The 19,518-nt window shown below is 51.6% G+C and overlaps 1 protein-coding gene across 1 annotated transcript; it reads left to right on the forward strand.

The window, feature by feature from the left end:
• Positions 1-653: 653 nt before the first annotated feature.
• P2rx1 (purinergic receptor P2X 1) lies at positions 654-17,598 on the forward strand. Its single transcript, XM_077110460.1, has 12 exons — positions 654-1,029; positions 10,005-10,149; positions 10,398-10,469; positions 10,920-10,989; positions 11,259-11,355; positions 11,619-11,699; positions 11,935-12,076; positions 14,394-14,521; positions 15,064-15,154; positions 15,663-15,728; positions 16,104-16,205; positions 16,325-17,598. Exons 1-12 carry the CDS (start codon positions 893-895, stop codon positions 16,388-16,390), a joined length of 1,197 nt encoding a protein of 398 aa, XP_076966575.1. The 5' UTR covers positions 654-892; the 3' UTR covers positions 16,391-17,598.
• The last annotated feature ends 1,920 nt before the right edge of the window (positions 17,599-19,518 follow it).

Here is a 19,518-nt window from a genome sequence, read left to right on the forward strand (position 1 = left end):
GGGCCTTCAGGCCCCATGGCAACGTGTGACCAAGATGGTCCTTGCTTTGTCTGGGCATCTTTCTCTCCATCTGCTGGTCAGGAATCGGGGTGTGGAGGGGTCAGGAGGTATGGCCAGGGCAGGAAAGAAAGAAAGAGGGGAAGATGGTGAGGGGAGGTACCAGCCTAAAGCTGAAGCTAGGCACAGTGCAGGCTCAGCACAGGGACAGGTGGTGGCAGGTGGTGCATTACGGCAGGGCAGGCAGGCTCAGCAAGTGTCAGGCAGCGGGAACTGAAGCGCTCTCTGCTTCTCCCCATAGGCCCCAGGGACCGAGTTGCCCTCCTAGGGGTAGTGTGTGGGTGACGTTGTGTGGGGCTGCGGATGGTCTCTGACTTGAGGGTGTTCTAGTCTGACCCCACCCCAGCTTCCCCCCAGGGTCTGGCCAGATCCTCCAGCTCTGTCCTGACAGGTTCTGGGGGGTGGGTTGGGGGAAGTGATAGATTTATCTCTGCTCCTGTGTGACTGGTGGCTGGTGGTTTCCGGCCAACAGCTTCTGTTTCCGGAGGCCCAGCAGGGCCCAGGCGGAGCCATGAGGGGCTGTGGGGCTGGGCCTGGGTGGCCCCATCAGCCCCGCCTCTGTCTATCTTTGGGAATTTATTTGTCACGGGCACTGCTGGCCTGCAGTCCATTGCCTGCCAGGGGCCCAGAGTTGTTCTGAGCACCCAAGGATTCTCCCTCTCAACCCATGCATCTCTCCAGCTGACCTCTGACTCCTGACCTCTGGCCTCACCTACCCTGCTCTGCTCTCCCTAAGGGGGTGAGAAGCCCTCAGGAGCTCTGCCGCTGTAGACGTGGGTGTCCTAACAGCAAAGGTGTGCAGGGGGCTCAGTCCTGAACCCCAACCTGGCCCACCATGGCACGGAGGCTGCAGGATAAGCTGGCTGCCTTTTTCTTCGAGTATGACACCCCCCGAATGGTGCTGGTGCGCAACAAGAAGGTGGGCATTGTCTTCCGGCTGATCCAGCTTGTGGTTTTTATCTACGTCGTTGGGTGAGTCTGGGACCCCTCACTACCACCTTCACGCAAAAGCCCCCAGCCTGGCTCTGTCCTGTCAGATCTGGGATGCTCTCCTTGATGCCAAGGAGCCCTCTTTCTGTCCATCCATCCGGAAGCCCTGGTCAGCCACTTTGCCGTTTAGACAGAGGGAAAACGTTGCTAACTCACTGTCGGGATGGGGATGCTGGGGCAGGAGGGGTCACCCTGCCTGGGGCACATGGAGGTTCTGAGGAACTGACTCGGATTTGAGTTCCTTCAAGTGGTGAGTGGCTTTCACGGCCAGGGTCCCTTCTACCTCTGACCTCCCAGCAAACCAGACACTACCACTGAGACGGAGGCTATATCCTCTTTCACAGGCCAGAGATGGACAGGCTCTGCTCCGACCTTCCCTGTCTAAATTAGGGTTATCCTAAGATATCTGAGACCCTGGGAGCAGAGAAACCCTCAAATTCTGAACACCTGGTATCTGAATGGTGGAGGTCAGCTCTGCTCCCAGGGATGACAGCTCCTTTCTGGGCATCTCTGGACTTGTCCTACTTGAGCCAAGGGTACAGGGTGGGGGCCAGGTGGGATTCCTTCTGTCATCTGACTGGGCTGGGGACCATGCAGAGGCCATTTTCCTAAAGTCAGTCTGGCTGTCCTAGAAGCTAAGACAGGTCTGGCAGGAGTTTGCACATGTATGCCGCAGGGGCACATATGCCTGTGTCATGTAGATGCACGTGTCCTACCTAGAGCTCTGTGTCTGTGTCCATGTTCCAAGTATCTGGGTGGGTGCCCATGTGTATGTGCCCTGGCTGTGTCTGAGTCTGACTGATGCTTATCCCCTGTGTATGGTATATCATATCCACTCACATGACTGCAGGGGGTTCCTAGAGCCCCTGGAACCCTGAAGGAGGTACCTCCTGCTGGGGACCTGGGGACCCAGTAGCCTTAGCCTGACTGTGCTGTGTGATTCTGAGGGATCTAGCCATCCTTCATTTTTGTTGTGCCTCTAAACTGCCAAGTGGGGCCCAGGGTGGCCTGACCGGAGGCCCAAACAGTGGTCACATAGTCCTGGTCCCCCCAAAACTTCGGGCATCCCAAGACCTGATCAAATGGGGCTGAGGCCAGGACCCCCTGGTGTCTTTTGACCTCTGCCTCCCTCTTGTTCACAAACCAATTTGACATCTTTGGTATTGGTTGAACGTGCAAGGGAAAGTGAGGACCAGAGAAGAGCCGAGGGGTTTCCAGGTCACACTGCAAGTCAGTAGCAAGGCCAAGCTTAGGATTTAGGCCTCCTCCCCCACCCCAGGGTTCTGCTTGCCCTTCTTTCCCAGCATCACAAGGCCGCTGCAGAACTTTCTAATGGGTACTGATGCAGAGCACCAGGTACGGACAGATCTACAAGCCCACTGTCAGCTTCACTCCCGACCCTCCAGGGAAGAGAAATCACTCCCCAGAGTCCAGCCTGACATACACCAGAAAAGGCTGGGGGAAGGTCACCCTCACTCTGGCCTGAGGGCTCCCCATTCTGTTTTCAGATCAGGCCCTGTAAGCAGCACCAGGTTCCTCTTGTGGGTTAGGCACAGATTGTCAGAGTTTGAGGGACAGTCTATGTACCCGATGCAGGGTGTGCCCCAGCTACCCGATGCAGGGTGTGCCCCAGCTGCCATCCAAGCTTGAACAGATACTTTCAGTGATGAGGATCTCACTACTTCCTTCCTTTGCTATCTTCCCTCTCAGGACAATCTACTCAGTTTTCAAATAAACATGGTCCTTCTCAGTGTCTGTGGGGCTCACCAGCACAGGGATCTAGCTGGCCCTCAGCTAGAAAGAGGCTAACCAGGATCTGAACCAGGTGCATGGCTCCAAAGACAGTTAAATATCCTGGAAAGGAAGCATCTGCAGAGAGGGGCACTGAAACACCCCAGATTGCCCTCCATTCCGGCCTTGCCCCCAAGACCACGCCTCAGATCTGCTTCGCTTGGGCTGCGGCTCCTGCTGTCTCTGTCGCCCTCATCTGGCCACCTCCTAGTGCTGCACTGACCCTCGCATCCAGGAGGTCCCAGCCGCAGACTGAAGCCCTGATGCAGCCTAGACTTAGTCTTGGCATCTCAGGCCTCAGTTTCCCAACTGTCCCGTGGGCAGGAGCTGGAGGGAACAATTCTCTCTTAACTGAGGATGACAGGGCTGGGGATGTGGCTCAAGCGGTAGCGCGCTCGCCTGGCACGCGTGCGGCCCGGGTTCGATTCTCAGCACCACATACAAACAAAGATGTTGTGTCTGCCAAAAACTAAACAATAAATATTAAAAATTCTCTCTCTCTCTCTCTCTCAAAAAAAAAAAAAAAAAAAAACTGAGGATGACAAACTTTGGCTTGATCACCCTCCCTTTCTGTTTGAGTGCATGGTCCTTTGAGCACTGCAGGGCAGATGGAGGGAGCACGGGAGGAGACTCAGATCCCCAGGTCCCAGGGGTGGCAAAGTATGTGTGGGGGGTGGGTAGGCACAGACAGAGCTGAACAGGGGACAAACATTGGAACGCAACTCAGATGCAGGAGACCCTGAACCTTAGGGATAGAATTACTGAGGCAGAGGCAGAGAAGCTGAGCAGCTGAGAACTGGAACAGGTCCACAGGTCGCCACTGGGCATGCTCTTCTGGGAGGTCCAAACAGGTAGAGGGGACCAGTGGGCTTCAGGGTTTGGAAGGCTGGGTCTCTTTTGGCTCACAGTAAGGTGGTCTCACAGATACTGCTGTTTTCTGAGAGGTGAACTTTCTGTCACTGGAGGTATGTGGTATCGTGACTATGCAGGTATGTCCTAGGGGCATGCTGGGACATGTTCCTGTCTAGGGGGGTCTGGCTGGAGGAGGAGAAGGATACTGGCTGGGGTACACAGGAGGGTCCCCAAGAGTATCTGCAAGTGCCTCTTAGGGAGGGGTTCCTAGGAGGCCTCCCTGGAGAAGATGACCCAGTGGTGAACCCAGCCATGGACAAAAGGCCTTCGGCTGTAGCCTGGGTAGAGTTGCTCTTGGCTCTCTTTCTGGCCCTCCTGGGCCTCTTCTCACTGTAGTCCTCACTTGTCTCTTGTACCTCTATGCAGAGCTCTTAAAATCAAGTGGTCAGTCGAGCATGGTGGGGCACACCTATAATCCCAATGGCTTGGGAGCTTGAGGCAGGAGGATCATGAGTTCAAAGTCAGCCTCAGCAACTTAGCGAGGCCCTAAGTAACTTAGTGAGACCCTGTCTCAAATAAAAATTTAAAAAGGGTGGGGATGTGGCTCAGTGGTTAAGCACGCCTGGGTTCCATCCCTAGCACCAAACCAAACCAAACCAAACAAAAAACAGGTGTTTAGAAATCACAAAGTGGATCCCAGAGTGTACAAAACAGAGAGAAGGACAGATACAAATTATGGTCACAAGGAGTCACACAGGGACTATTTCTGCAGCATCTTCTCCATTCTGAGTGCTTTGCCAGGGACCTGAGGCAGGACACAGTGTGGGCAGAGGGAGAGAGAAGAACTGAGGATAGGTTAGCCAGAACTACTTTAGTTCCCACAAAATAAACTCAAACTGGTTTAGAAGGCATGATGATTTGGGTTTTTGGTTTTTTTTGGTTTTTTTTTTAAAGAGAGAGTGAGAGAGAGAGAATTTTAATATTTATTTTTTAGTATTTGGCGGACACAACATCTTTGTCTGTATGTGGTGCTGAGGATCGAAACCGGGCCGCACGCACGACAGGCGAGCGCGTTACAGCTTGAGCCACATCCCCAGCCCTGGGTTTTGGGTTTTTTTTTTTTTTTTTGGGCGGGGGGTACAGGGGATTGAACTCAGGGACACTCGACCGCTGAGCCACATCCCCAGCCCTATTTTGCATTTTATTTAGAGACAGGGTCTCACTAAGCACCTCGCTTTTTGCTGAGACTGGCTTTGAATCTGTGATCCTCCTGTCTCAGCCTCCCGAGACACTGGGATCGTGTCTGGCAAGGGTGGGGTATTATATAAATTATATATAATTGATATATTATTTATATAATATAATTGAAAGATCATTTGGGACTTCAGGCCTGGATGGACCCTCCATGACAAGGACACAGAGGGGCAAGTTCTCTGGGGGAAGTGAGGAATCCAGTTTGGTCCAATTTTGGTTCTCAAATGATGCTATCCAAGATCTGGCTCTGCTTTCCTCTGAGGAGGCACCGTGCTCAGGTACCATGGAGGCATCGGGCAGGCTCTCTATCCTCTTGGTGGCAAAATGGCAGATCCACACTGCCATCCCCACAGGTTAGCTACCCCTGAGGTGCAAGAGCATCTCCTTCCTTCAGGGTTCTGGCAAAAGTCCCAGGTCCAACTCTTATGGGGTGGGGGTTGGACATGTGCCCCTCCCCAAACTGATCATTGTGGTCAAGAAAATGGGATGTCCTGATTGGAGGGGCCTGATTGTGTGCCCATACCTGGTCCAGGGCTCTTCTGTGGGATGAAGAGTTCAGGTTGGGCCAGTTGAAATATTTATTTATTTATTTATTTTTGGTCTCAGGGATTGAACCCAGAGATACTTAACCACTGAGCTAAGTCTCCCCAGTAGACTAAATCACTGAGGCTGGCTTCAAACTCTGGATCCTCCTGCCTCAGCCTTTCAAGTGGCTGGGATTTCAGGCATGGGCCACTGTGCTTGCCTGGGCCAATTGAATTTTTGTCTAGAAGTTAGTACTTTGCATTTGGATTGATTTCATATACCATAATATTCCCCTTTAAATTAATTAATTAATTTTGGGTGTTGGGGAATCAGAACCAGGTCCTTGCATGTACTAAGCACGCAATCCACCACTGAGCTAAATCCTCGCCTTCACTTAAGAAATACAATTCTGTGGTTTTAAATATTCATGAAGTGTGCCACCATTACCACTCTCTAATTTCTCTAACATTTCATTCCTCCAAAAAGAAATCCTGTACCCCTTTATTAATCACCCCCCTTTTTCCCTTTCTCACAGCCAGCTTTGCCTATTCTGGGCATTTCGTATAAATAGAATCCTGACACATGCCCTTTTACGTCTGGTTTCTTTCTCTTACCATAATATTTTCAAGGTTCATCCACATCGGTTGTAATTTGTGCCTCTGCTGCATTCCTTTTTATGGCTAAATAATATTCCATTGGAGATATCACGTTTTGTTTAACCACTCATCTGGAGACAGATATTTGGATTCTTTCAATTTCTTGGCTCTTATGAAAAATGCTGTCCTAAATATTTGGGTATTAGTGTTAACATGGATTTTTTTGGGGGGGAGGTACTGGGGATTGAACCCAGGGACACTTTACCACTGAACCAAACCCCCAGCCCTTTTATCTTTTATTTTGAGACAGGTCTCACTAAGTTGCTGAGGCTAGCCTCAAACTTACGATCCTCCTATCTCAGCCTCTCCAGTCTATGGGATTACAGGTGTGAGCCCTTGTGACAGGCTGGACATATGTTTTTATTTCTCCTGGGTAGGTACCTACTAGTGGGATTGTGTCAAATGGAATCAGTGTGTAACTTTTAGAGTCACTGAAGGACTGTTTTGCAAAGGGTCCAGTTGCATGTGAGGTACCTGTGAGATGTCTGGGGAGGGAAGTCACCAAGTGACTGGAGCCTCAACTTGTACGTAGGCTCCTTGAGTGTAAGATTTTTATTTTGTTCACTTGCCTATTTTTGCCTAGACAGTGCTTGGTGCACGATATGGACTCGTTTGTTGAACGACTAAATGGATGTGCAGAACTGAATCTTGGGGTGAGCAGAGATCTGGAGACAGGAATCTGGGGACAACAAAATTCCAGGTGTCACATGTCTTTGACAGCTCACACAGGGCTCTCCCACAACTGAGAATGGAAGCCAGGGAAAGAGTATGGCTGGACAGGGAAAGGAAACAAGTGAAGGAGGACCAGAGACAGTGGGAATAAGAGATTTTAGTTTTTTTTGAATATTTTATTAGTTGTTAACAGATCTTTATTTATTTATATGTGGTGCTCAGGATCAAACCCAGTGTCTCACACATGGTAGGCAAGCATCCTACCACTGAGCTATACTCCCAGTCCAAGATTTTAGTTGTTTTTTTTTTTTTTTTAAAGAGAGAGGTGAGAGAGAGAGAGAGACAGACAGAGAGAATTTTTAATATTTATTTTTTAGTTTTCGGCGGACACAACATCTTTGTTTGAATGTGGTGCTGAGGATCGAACCCGGGCCGCACGCATGCCAGGCGAGCACACTACCGCTTGAGCCACATCCCCAGCCCCGAGATTTTAGTTTTAATGAGTCTCTGCTGTGCCAGACCCTGAGCTCATTTCCTTAATGAGAACTCACAGAAACTTCCCCCAGTTACCTACATGCCTTTGCTTCAGGGGCCCACCCCAGGACTGAGTACATGGCTTTGCTAAATATTTGTTGAATGAACAGCATCTTTGAGGTAGTGCCATCACCTCTGTTTTATGGAGAAAATCAGGACTCAGAGAAGTTTAGTCTGTAGCCTGAAGCAACACAGCAGATAAAAGGCAGGGTTTTTTATGGGAATCTGGGTCAATCACCATTTCCTCTTCTACCAGAAGAGAAGCTGGAGAAGAGAGCCCCAAGAGAGGTGGAAAAATTGGGAAAGATTATTTCTGGAAGGGAAAGAACTTCTGAAGGTGCCAGTTTCTTTGGTTTTAGACCTCCTTGGTGGCCTTCCCAGGATGGTGACCATAGGCCAGGTCAAGGCATGGCTGTGGAGGGGCAGGGCTGGCGCCATGGTCATTCTATTATTACCAGAACTGAGGTCATTAATGCCAGAGTTGACTTTTCCTTTTGACCCCCAAGACCAGCAGCCCCAGGGGCAGACAGAGGAAACTCTGCTTTCATTGCAGCTTGCAACCTGGCCCGGCTCCTGGGAGTCGCATTGGCGCCAGTGTGGCTCAGTGGAGGGGTGCAGAGCCCGGGAGCTGCCTCCTGCCTGGCCTCTGAATTTGGAGAGGGGCACTTCCCCAGGCCTCAGTTTCCCCATCTACCGTGTGGGGAGCTGGTATTGGGCAAAAAGAAAAATACCGTTGGGATGTTGGGATGGGGCTCCCAGAGGGAAGCCAGTGACTTTCCTGCAGGAGGCTTAGAATAGGGAGCAGCTCCCCCATCCTCCACAACAGCTCCTTCAAGTGTGGGTGCAGAGCCAGAGGCCTTCCTAGGGGAAGGCTGAAGGAGGGTGGGTGGGTGACGTCCCTTCTTCCTGATGCTGCTGGAGGCAGTGTTCCGGCTCAGGACGTTATTGGAGGGCCTTTGTCATGCCTCACCTGATGCAGTCTGAGACCTGCAGGGGGCAGCAGTGACCACGCTTAGGCTTGGCCAGGAGTGGAGTGGAGGATGTGGGTGGGTGGGGGGGGGAAGCTTGGTGCTGATGCAGGCTGGAAGAGGGATTTGGAGAAGGAAGGGTGCATTGTGTGGGAACACGAGGGACCTTGGTGAGCTGCCTCACTGGAACTGAGAGCCATGGAGGTTCTGTCATCAGGCTTGAGCTCTGGGGAACAGGATGGGGGAGTAGAGGGCCTGAGCTTGCTTGACAGAGGTGAGCTTGACAGGTGAGGGACGGAGGAGACATAACACATCTACCTCCAGGTGGACACAGGTTTTCCTAGAAGTACGCAGCTACGTACTCTAACGGGTCTCTCTCAGACGCATGCACACATCCACATAGTACCCTCACTCCTGGAGAGAAGCATCATCCAGAAACCAAACTCAACCTGGTTTACATAAAGGCAGGGAACTGATCATCTTATGCAACTGAACAGACCTTAAGTAGATTTTTTCCAAGTGTGCTTCAGGCCTGCTAGATCCAGGTCTAAAACAACATTGTCAGGAATCTGTCCCTCTCCAATTCCTGTCTCAGCCTTCCTCAAAGGTGGCTTCATTTTCAAGGTTGCTCTTTCTTTGAAGCAGCCAAGATGACTTTGAGGTTTTGATCTTGCTTTCACCCTGCTTAATCACCAGGCAGAGAGGGTATTTCTTTCCCAATAATTCTCCCCCTGAATCCTGGCTTCATTGCTGATACTCCCCTGGTCACATGCCATCCATCACTGCTGCCAGGGAGATGAAATATTGATCGGTGAGTGTTGGTCATGTGCCCACCCCTGGGGCTTGGAGGGAGGTCAGTCTCACCCAACCTCTCAGACTAAGAGTGTCAGCCCAAAGGGACAGTGGTTCTCAATTTGGGGAATGGAAGGCCAGAACCCCCTGCAAAAAAAAAAAAAAACTGGGAGATCTCCAGCCTGAGCCACAAGGGCGAGGCTAGGGGGCTAGATTCTTTAAGTCCTTCAAAGGGTCATGTCCCCATGCCCACTGTTCCCCCTCCCAGGAGATCCCAGCCTGGCTGAGATGATGATGATGATGACGACGACAACGACAAATAATAATAATAATGTCTATATAGCTTTTATTCTGTAGCAGTCCCCAGTGTTTTTTATGCATTGACTCATCTAACACAAATTACAAGCACTATTATTATTCCCGTTTTGCAGAGGAGGAAGGGGAGGCACAGGAGGACTGGATAGCTTACCCCAAATCACACAGCCAATGAGGAGTGGTGCTGGGGTTCAAATCCAGGCCACTGGACACCAGTGGCCAGACTCAGAGCCATCATGCTGTGTCAGGCACAGCACAGGAAAGGAGGGGCATTCTGGGACAGAGGATTGGAGGTCCCAAGGGGTGGCCCACAGGCACACCCTTGCTCCTGGAATCTGGAAGGCCTCCTCCCTGGGATGCTCTGAAAAGATGGTGGAACTTCAGGCTCAGGCCAGCAGGGGATGGCAGGTGGGCTGTTTTGCCTCCGGTCCAATAGCTTCTGAAGCAGAGAGTGGCTCAGAGAGGCATCTGGGGAGGGCAAACAGAAAGCCATGACACATCCAGCAAGTGCCAGAAAGGAGAGAAGCCCACAGAGCCTCTGCCATCCTTGGCCCACCCAGCTGTGGCCCAGGACCATAAGTCCCCTGTGTCCCTGCAGGTGGGTATTTGTGTACGAGAAGGGCTACCAGACCTCAGGGGGCCTCATCAGCAGTGTGTCTGTGAAGCTCAAAGGCTTGGCCGTGACTGAGCTCCAGAGCAAACTCCAGGTCTGGGACCAGGCCGACTACGTCTTCCCAGCACAGGTGAGCCACCTCGGGGCCGCACCTTCCACCCTCAGGGCCTGACTTGGTGGGCTCTGTCCCTCTCATGGAACCAGTCCAGCTCCTTCCTCTCCCTAGGCCTCAGTTTCCTGAACTGTGAGCCTGGTACTATCACCCCATGTGACATAATGGGGCGTGGAGGCTGCTGGGCTCCAGGCGCATACAGGGGCCGTGGTGTTTGGGTTCTAGGAGCTGTTGTGCCAGATCCCAGCCCTGTTCTTCACTTCCAGGGGGACAACTCCTTTGTGGTCATGACCAATTTCATCATGACCCCCCAGCAGGCTCAAAACTACTGTGCAGAGGTGAGGATTTCTGCTTGCCCCCTTCTTGGATCCCTCACAAAGGAAGATAACATGGAAGAGGAGTCCCCTTGGGCACTGGAGATGACATGGGACAGACTTTCTGCAGTCACCCAATGGTAGAATGTCAGGCATAGATAAAGTCACACAAAGTAGCCATCCACCATTGGCAGTGCCAAGCCTTCCACCTGGCTGTGTGTCCAGCAGGATTCCATGTCTGAGTACCACCTCCTTTCCCCTACACCCTCTCCACCCCTTGCCAGCTCACATCAGTGATAGGCAGCTGGGCATGGACCCGGAGTGGTGGGGACTGGGAGAAAGAGGCTGTGAGCAGGGGTCACCCCCAGGATTCTGAGAGTCCACCCATGCCTGCCAAAGGCCCCAGGGATGGGAGGGGCTCTTCTCAGGACCATACCCCAGAGGCCTGGGCCCAGCAGCTTTCTCTTCTCCCAGAACCCTGAAGGGGGCACGTGTAAGAACAATAGTGGCTGTACCCCTGGGAAGGCAAAGAGGAAGGCCCAAGGTAAGCTCAGCCTCCTCTTAGAACCTCTGTGGGCCCCTCTCCAGGGCCTGTGCCCTCCAGCCTGCTTCTCTCCACACCCTGCCCAAGTCTTGCTTTCTCTCTCCTGTCATCCTGGCCTGGCTGCCTGCCCCAGACCCAGCCCTATTTCTGTCCTCATAGTCCTCTTTGTCAGTGTCCCATCACAGGGAGCTCCCGTGGGAGGGACCTGAGAGGCCTCCTCTACACCCGTAGCTTGGAGTGGGCACCCAGGGGCTCCTCCCTCACCCTAGGCATCCGCACGGGCAAGTGTGTGGCCTTCAACAGCACTGTGCAGACGTGTGAGATCTTTGGCTGGTGCCCGGTCGAGGTGGATGACAACATCCCAAGGTAACCAATGCCCTGTCTTTCCAGGGATTTGGGGGCAGGGTCCCAGCCCAGATGCAGGGGCAACTGCATCTGGAATGGATCTGGTCAGGATTCTTTTGACCCTGTCCTGACCACATCCGTGTGACTCGGGCCAAAGCCCCCCCCCCAGCCCCCTCCCCACCTATGCCAGGCTGCGGGAGCAGCTGGGTGTCTTCCGTCCCCAGCCCTGGGGTCGTGCGGGGCACTCCTGGGGAAGGGCGGTGTGTGAGTGCAGTCTCCCCCAGCCCTGCCCTTCTCCGAGAGGCCGAGAACTTCACCCTCTTCATCAAGAACAGCATCAGCTTTCCACGCTTCCAGGTCAAGAGGTGCGTGGGAACCGTGGGCAGTGCTCAGGCGGCTCCCCGGGCTCTTGGGATGCTTTCAGCTGTCTGCCTCTATTAAGGCTGCTTTGGTTCTAGAGGGGGAAGCCTGGGATGGGGTTCCTGAGATTGGTAGCAGAAGGGGCATTCTGAAGCCCTGGAGGGTCCCCAGAGGTACAGGGCAGGGTGGCCACCCTCCCAGCTGGCACATGGCTGCTACCAATGCCCTTTGCCCCCATAGGAACAACCTAGTGGAGGAGGTCAATGCCAGCTACATGAAGACCTGCCTCTACGACAAGAAGCTGCACCCTCTGTGCCCTTTATTTAACCTCAGCTACATAGTACAGGAGTCCGGCCAGGATTTCAGTAGCCTGGCTGTCAAGGTATGGCAGGGAGTGCCAGGCAGTGGGGAGCACTGGCTCAGGGCAGAGTAAAGATTTTTCAGGGTCAGTTCATCTTCCTAATCCTCCCTGGTATAGGCCCAATATATGTATGAGTCTGTCCCCTAATACTGGGCCCCTGCTGATCAGGCCTGTGTCCTCAGCAGGGCTTGGCCTAGACACGGCTCAGAAGAGGTGCACAGAATAAAGAGGTGTGGGCAGATATCACCTGGATGTTTGCTGATGTCCTGCTATTATTTTATTCTGCATGGTACAGGGAATGGATCCCAGTGCTTTGTGCATGCTAAGCAAGCACTCTAAAAGAGCCATACCCGCAGGGTCCTGCTATTTTTAAAATTTTAGGTAAAAGTAGAATGAATTCCATAGCCCATGGCTCTAAGGAATCTTGTGTCCCGTGATACTCACAGTCCCCTGATATTCTGAGAGAAGCAGTCTCTTATAATAGACATGGACCTGGGAGACTGGGTTCAAATCCCAGCTTTGCTCCTTAGTAGGTGGTGTGATCTCCAATGAGTCTCTTAACTTCAGTGAGCCTGGGCTTTAGCACCTGTCACATGAGGACTCTAATAGTGCCAGTCTCCTGGGGTTGTCTTGAGTGCAAACCTGGGACAGCCCTTCAGCACTGCCTGGCACCTGGCAAGCCTATGTCCTGTTCTCAGGTGCTCCTTAGTATTCCTGCAGTTGCCTATTTAGGGATGGAAATCTGTCCATTTTCTGTGATGTAACCATAGAACCCCACTCATGACATGCTTGACTTCAGCAGAGGTCGGCAAACTTTTTCTTTCAAGAGCCTTTAGTAAATATTGTCAGTTTTGCAAGCTGCATGGCCTCTGGGTCAGCTAACCAGGTCAGCTACTGTAGGGCAGAAGCACAGCGGATACTACACTAACAATGGGCGTGGTCAGATTCCACCCACAGGCCACTGGAGTTTACAATTTTTTTTTTTTTTTTTTTTTTGGTATTGGCGATTGAACTCAGGGGCACTCAACCACTGAGCCACAACCCCAGCCCTCTTTAGTATTTTATTTAGAGACAGGGTCTCCCTGAATTCCTTAGCGCCTGGCTGTTGCTGAAGCTGGCTTTCAATTCTTGAGCCTTCTGTCTCAGCCTGCCGAGCTGCTGGGGTTACAGGCATGCGCTGCCGTGCCTGGCTGGAGTTTACATTTAAGCAACACAAATGACCTAAAAACTGAACTTGAGCCAGCACTGAAGTGCTGCCTGTAGTCAATGTCCATGGACCCTCAGGCAGGAGAATCGTAAGTTCAAGTCTAGCTTTCAGCAACTTAGCAAGATCCTGTCTCAAGGTTAAAAAAATAAAAAGGGCTGGGGTGTAGCTCAGTAGGGGACGGCCCCTGGTTTCAATCCCCTGTACCAAAAGCAAAATAGAATGAAACTCCTCCTTATTCCTAAAAATATCCCCATTGGAAATTTGTCAGTTGCAGCCTCCTGCCATATTGCTCAGCTCCCGGCCCCCTCTTCTCTGACTCCCTCCTGTCTCTCCACCTGTTGCTCAGCTTATTCCTTGCCTGGCCCAGAGGAGCTTCACTTTCTCAACTTTTCTCTTTCCACAGATCCACTCTTTAATTCACTTTAATTCATAACTATTTGCTTGCCTCCCATTTCATGACGAGTGCTGGAAACTCAGAAGTTAGTGACAAATGCCCAGGCAGCTCCATCCTCTTGGACCTTATAGTCTTGGAGGAGGGGGGTTAATAATGATCAAAGGAAATAAACAAATGGTTACAATGTGTCAAAGTATCCAAAGGCCAATACAAAGAGTACAGCAGGAAAGAATGACAATGGACATATTGGTGTGGTGGTCAGGGATGCTCTGTCAGGCAAATGACCAAAGGATGAGCAGAATCCAGCCTTGAGGAAAACTGGAAGCATAGCATATGCAAAGGCCCTAAGGTAGGAAGAACTTGATATATTCTAGAAATGATCAGAAAGCTGGAGTGTGAAATGTGATGAGTAGGAGGTGAAGCTAGAAAGGGTGACAGGACCTTTACCCCAAAGCAGCACCCCACTGCCTTTTCTCCAGTCAAAAATGTTTCTTCAGGGGCTGGGGTTGTGGCTCAGTGGTAGAGCACTAGCCTAGCATGTGCGAGACGCTGGGTTCCATCCTCAGCACCACATAAAAATAAATAAATAAAGTTATTGTGTCCATCTACAACTAAAAGAAAAATATTTTTTAAAAAAATGTTTCTTCATGGAGTAAATGTAGGCACCAGCTCTAAGACAGACAATTTCTTCGTCCTGAAATTCCAGATCTTAAACACCTGTGTTCGTTCCTTCACAGGGTGGGGTGGTCGGCATCACCATCGACTGGGACTGTGACCTGGACTGGCACATACGACACTGCAAACCCATCTACGAGTTCCACGGGCTATATGGGGAGAAAAAACTGTCTGAAGGCTTCAACTTCAGGTGCCTGCCAGGACCACATCTTTCCTTAGGGTCCTCCTGGCTTTTCTACTCCCAGAATCCCATGGGGCTGAACAAGGGTTCCCAGAGGGCAGCAGAGGATGGCTCCCATCCTGTGTGGGTGGCCAACCAGGAAGCCAGCAGGGAGCAAGATCTTTTTTTAAATATTTTTTTAGTTGTCAATGGACCTTTATTTATTTATTTATATGTGGTGCTGAGAATTGAACCCAGTGCCTCACACACGCTAGGCAAGTGCTCTACCACTGAGCCACAACCCCAGCCCAGGGAGCAAGATCTTCAAGGCCTGAGTCCCCTGCCCTTTGGTCTCAGTCCCTTTGAGGCCCACTGGTCAGGAGCACTGGGGAAATCACTGGCAGCAGGAGTTAGGGCAGAGGCTGAGTGTGGCATTGCTAGAATGTGGCTTGTGAGTCTCCCTTTGTGAAATGTTGTGGAGGTGGACCTCTGTGGGCTACGGTGTCCCTGAAGCTCTGACACCTAAGACAGTTTTCCATCACCTTCTCTTGCTACCTCGCCCCCTCCCCAAGGTTTGCCAGGCACTATGTAGAGAATGGGACCAACCGCCGTCACCTCTTCAAGGTGTTTGGGATTCGCTTTGACATCCTAGTGGATGGCAAGGTGAGTGTCCTGTATGAGGGGATGGCCACTGAGACACATCTTGCCTTTGGGTATCTGTATATCTGTAGTTATGGATGACAGGAAGTTGGACAGGACAGGGTCTGTTCAGCACGTCTACTTCTAATGACATGTGGGGCATGGGTGGTGTCCAGGCAGACAGTGACCATGCCTCCCTCATAATGTCCCTGGGTTCAGGGGGGCAGAATCTAGGGCAAACACAGGTCTGAGGCCTGGCAATGTAGCTCAGAAGTAGAGTGCTTGCCCTGCATGCGTGAGGCCCTGGGTTCCATTCACAGCACCAGAAACAATGAAACAAAACCAAAAAAATCTTGAGTCTACTGACCAGCAGCTGGTTCCCCATGAAGAATCAGATCCCTGGGCACCAGGCAGAGTGGACAGGTCATGGTTGAGAAGAGAGGACCAGGAAGTTCCTTGTCCCAAGTCTGGCCTTTTCCAGCTGAGTGCCTTCTAACAGTTAACCCTTCTTTTCCCTGGGCCCTACCACCAGGCCAGAAAGTTTGACATCATCCCTACAATGACCACCATTGGCTCTGGGATTGGCATCTTCGGGGTGGTAAGTGTTGGGATCACTGGATCACTGTGTTGGGGTCCGCCCCCCACCCCCTTCTATATCTCAGTAGGAGTATCAAGTCCCTTATCCCCAAATTTGACTGTAATTGTCCATCGTTATTGAGCAGATGTCCACCATACCACCCACAGTATGTCTGAGGACACCAAGGCCCAGAGCTGGGGTAGGATAGAGGTAGGATGGGGCTTTCTTGGTTCCCTGAAGGTCCCGAGGTGCCCTACCAGGAAACTGAGGTCTAGAATGCAGGATTCAGCCAGGGCCCTTAGTGACAAGGACAGCAGTGAGATGTGGGAAGTCCTGTACCTTCCTCCAGGTTCTGTATCTCTTTCCTTTGTTCCTTTTGCCACTCCCTGCCCTTAGGCCACCGTTCTCTGTGATCTGTTGCTACTTCACATCCTGCCCAAGAGGCACTACTACAAACAGAAGAAGTTCAAGTATGCTGAGGACATGGGGCCAAAGGCGGTAAGAGAACTCCTTGAATTGGGCCCTTCAGAGACCTCAGGCCTGTGTGTCTGTGCTGGGTGGGGGTTAGGGGGCAGCAACTTCTGGGACTGACCTGTATCCCCTCAATGCATATATAGGGCGAGCATGACCCAGCAGCCACCAGCTCCACCTTGGGCCTGCAGGAGAACATGAGGACCTCCTGACCCTGAGCCCTTGACTCCTGACTGGATGCAGCACTTGGCCTTGGGCTGGGGCTCTGGTGGATCCCAGCCAAGGGCAGAAGGGTCTCCCATGCAGTGTCCTACCCTCTTAGCCAAACAGATACCATTTACCAGCAGCTTAGGATAGACCTGTGCAGTTTAGGACTCTGGCTCCAACTCTGTACCCCCACCCCAAGAAAGCCCCACTCCAGTCTCAGTCATTCCTGGTCGAAAAAGCCTGGGGATCCTCACACATTGGTACCCCAGCTTTGTGCTTATCTCTTGGGGCCCCTCATTGTCCATCCTTCTGCCTCAATTTCTCTAGATCTGTGTCCTCCAATATGGCAGTCACTAGCCACAGGTGACTATTTAACTTTAAATGAATTAAAATTCAATAAAATAAAAAAATTCAATTCCTCAATGGAACGAGTCACATTTTGACTGCTTGGTAGACACACGTGGCCAGTGACTGCCATGTTGGACAGTGCTTGTCACTGATGAAAGTTCTGTCAGACAGGTGTGCTCCAGCCCTATTTCTGCCTGGTCTCAGATTTCCCTGGGGAGAATATTGACAAGGCAGGTGCCTGGGTCCACCCCAGACTTCCTGAACCGGAAACTCCCATGCTGGCCACAATGATCTGTGTTGATAGCAAGCATCAAGGACATTTTGGGACCTACATTTAAGTACTGCTGTCTTAGCATTTTTTGACTCCGAGCTCTTGATTGGGACGGGGTCTGCACCAACTGGCAGGTATGGACACTGAGCAGGGTTTCAGACACCCTCAGCAAGTGTGTAATGTGTTCACGTGCCACACAGTGATTCACGCACACACCCCCGTGTGCATGCACACCTACCTACATGTACACGGCCCTCATGTACACACCACCCACATGCACACAGCCCTGTGTTTGAACAGCTTGGGGCCCTGCAAACACAACCATCTGACACACCTACACCCTCAAGCAGAGACACATGATCCATGCTGTGTCACCTCCATGGGGAAATGCTTCTTCCCTAGTGTGTCAGGCTAGGACATCCCTTCTAGCCACAAATCCTTACTCAGCTACCTCGGGCTGGAATGGGAGCCTAAGCCAAATCCTGGGCTCCTTGCCCACGGCCAACTCCAGCTCCCACAGCCTCCCTGGCTCTGTCAGAACACAAGGTCTGGGAAAAGTGAGGGGTGGAGTACAATAAAAGGAATGAGGACGAATTTCTGCCGTGTCTTTGCCTTCTTTCCAGAACTCTCTGAAATTCAGTGTGCCCATCTGTGGGATGCAAGGCTGTGCTGAGCAAACACGGGAGCCCCTGTGGGTCTGCCAGTGGGTAGTGGTGAGCTGATTCCCATGTCCTGAGCCTAACAGGGTCAGCTCACATCTGTCCATGGGCCACTATCCTGGCACAGCCCCAAACCCTGCAACTCTTCCTAACCCACCACAAGCTCCTCCCACGGCTTCTGTGAAAGGCCTAGCACTGGGACAAGTAGAAAACCCTCGGAGTGGCCTCATGAAACGGGGGATGAAGAAGGGGATGGCTACCTAGGAAACCCCAAAGAGGAAGGTAAGGCCTTGACTGTAAACAAAGTGGAAGGATCCCCAGGGGCCCTGCTATGGAGGTGACCTCCAGGTCCTGACTCACAGCCAGGTAGAGTCTCAAAGCATCCACACCATCTTGCTGGGTCTAGCCTTCTACAGCCCAGAGATCTCCTGCTATCCAATATGGGACTTCCTGCAATGATGGACACATTCTACCATAGTGAGTCCACTATGGTAGCCACTGGCCCCAGATGGTCACTGAACACCAAAAATGTGGCCAGTGCAACCCTGGGGGCAGTCTTTACTTTGTTATTATTTTTTTCTTGTGATACTGGGGATTAAATCCAGGAGTGCTCTATCACTGAGCTCCATCCCCAGCCCTTTTAAGATATTTTTTAAATTTTTGAGATAGGGTCTCACTGAGATGTCGAGGCTGGCCTCAAATTTTCATCCTCCTTCTCAGTCTCCTGAGTTGCTGAGATTATAGGCTAATGCCACCACATCTGGCTATTTTTAATTCATCTAAATAGCCACACAAGGCTAGTGGCTACCAATTTGGACGGCATAGGCTAGCCCCTCCCCTCTCCCTTGGACCCTTGGCCTTCTGCCCTCTTCCCCAGTCAAGAACCATGATGCAGATCTTACAGGACTGGAACTCCTTCTTCCACCCTCCCTTTCTTCTCCTCCCTATCTGCTTTTGTACCTCCTGCTCCCTTCCCTCCTGAATGAGCAGAAAAGGGCTCCTTCTCTGCATCCAGCCTTCTACCAGCCCAGAGATCTCCTGGCAAAAGCCGCCTCCTCCCTCTACCATCTCTGGATTTGTTCCCCTCTTCTCCCTCCTCCAGGCCCTCACTCCCTGCAGATCTGCCTACTCTCCCTTTACCACCACCTTCCCAGAAAGACTAGATGGCACTTCCCTCTGCAATTGGCCTCCACCCCCACCACTTCTAGATGCCCTTGCCAAGGTTACTAGCAGTGTCCTTGTTGCCAAATCCAAGCAGACACTTGGCCTGTCGGCATCTGATGCTATGGCCCAAGTCCTCTTTGTCTAAATATTCCCTCCACAGCTCCTTGGATCCACCCTGTCCTGATTTCCCAAGCAGCCTGATGTGCAGGGCTTCAAATGCAGCTCTGCCAGAGCTCACTAGGTGTCCTTGGGCCAGTTGCTTAACTCTCTAAGTCTCTTCTGTGATTCAGGGATAATAATAGCCTCTGCCAGGGTAGGGGTAAGACAGACTCTGTGCTAGGCACAGAGCCTGGCATACAGTAGTGCTCTTTCCCTCGATTTATCCACCCATTGGATACTGGAGCCAGTCAGTTGTCCCTGGATATATATTTTCCTTATGGTGATACAAATCTGGATTTTTGGTTGGGCATGTGGCCACCATTAGTAGGTGGCATTTCATGTAAGTTGCATTTCTAGTTCTGTCTCTTTGCAACTGGGTCTGGTCATGTGATTAAGTTCAAAGTAATGAGGTAGATGGGGAAGTGTCATATGACAACTTCTGGGAAATTTCCTTCAAAGATAATTGGTGCAGAACCTTGCCATTCTTCGTCCTTTCTTCCATCTCACTACCTGGAATGTATGTGATAGCTGG

Source organism: Callospermophilus lateralis, chromosome 11, assembly GCF_048772815.1.
Source record: "Callospermophilus lateralis isolate mCalLat2 chromosome 11, mCalLat2.hap1, whole genome shotgun sequence".
NCBI classification, from domain to species: Eukaryota; Metazoa; Chordata; class Mammalia; order Rodentia; family Sciuridae; genus Callospermophilus; species Callospermophilus lateralis.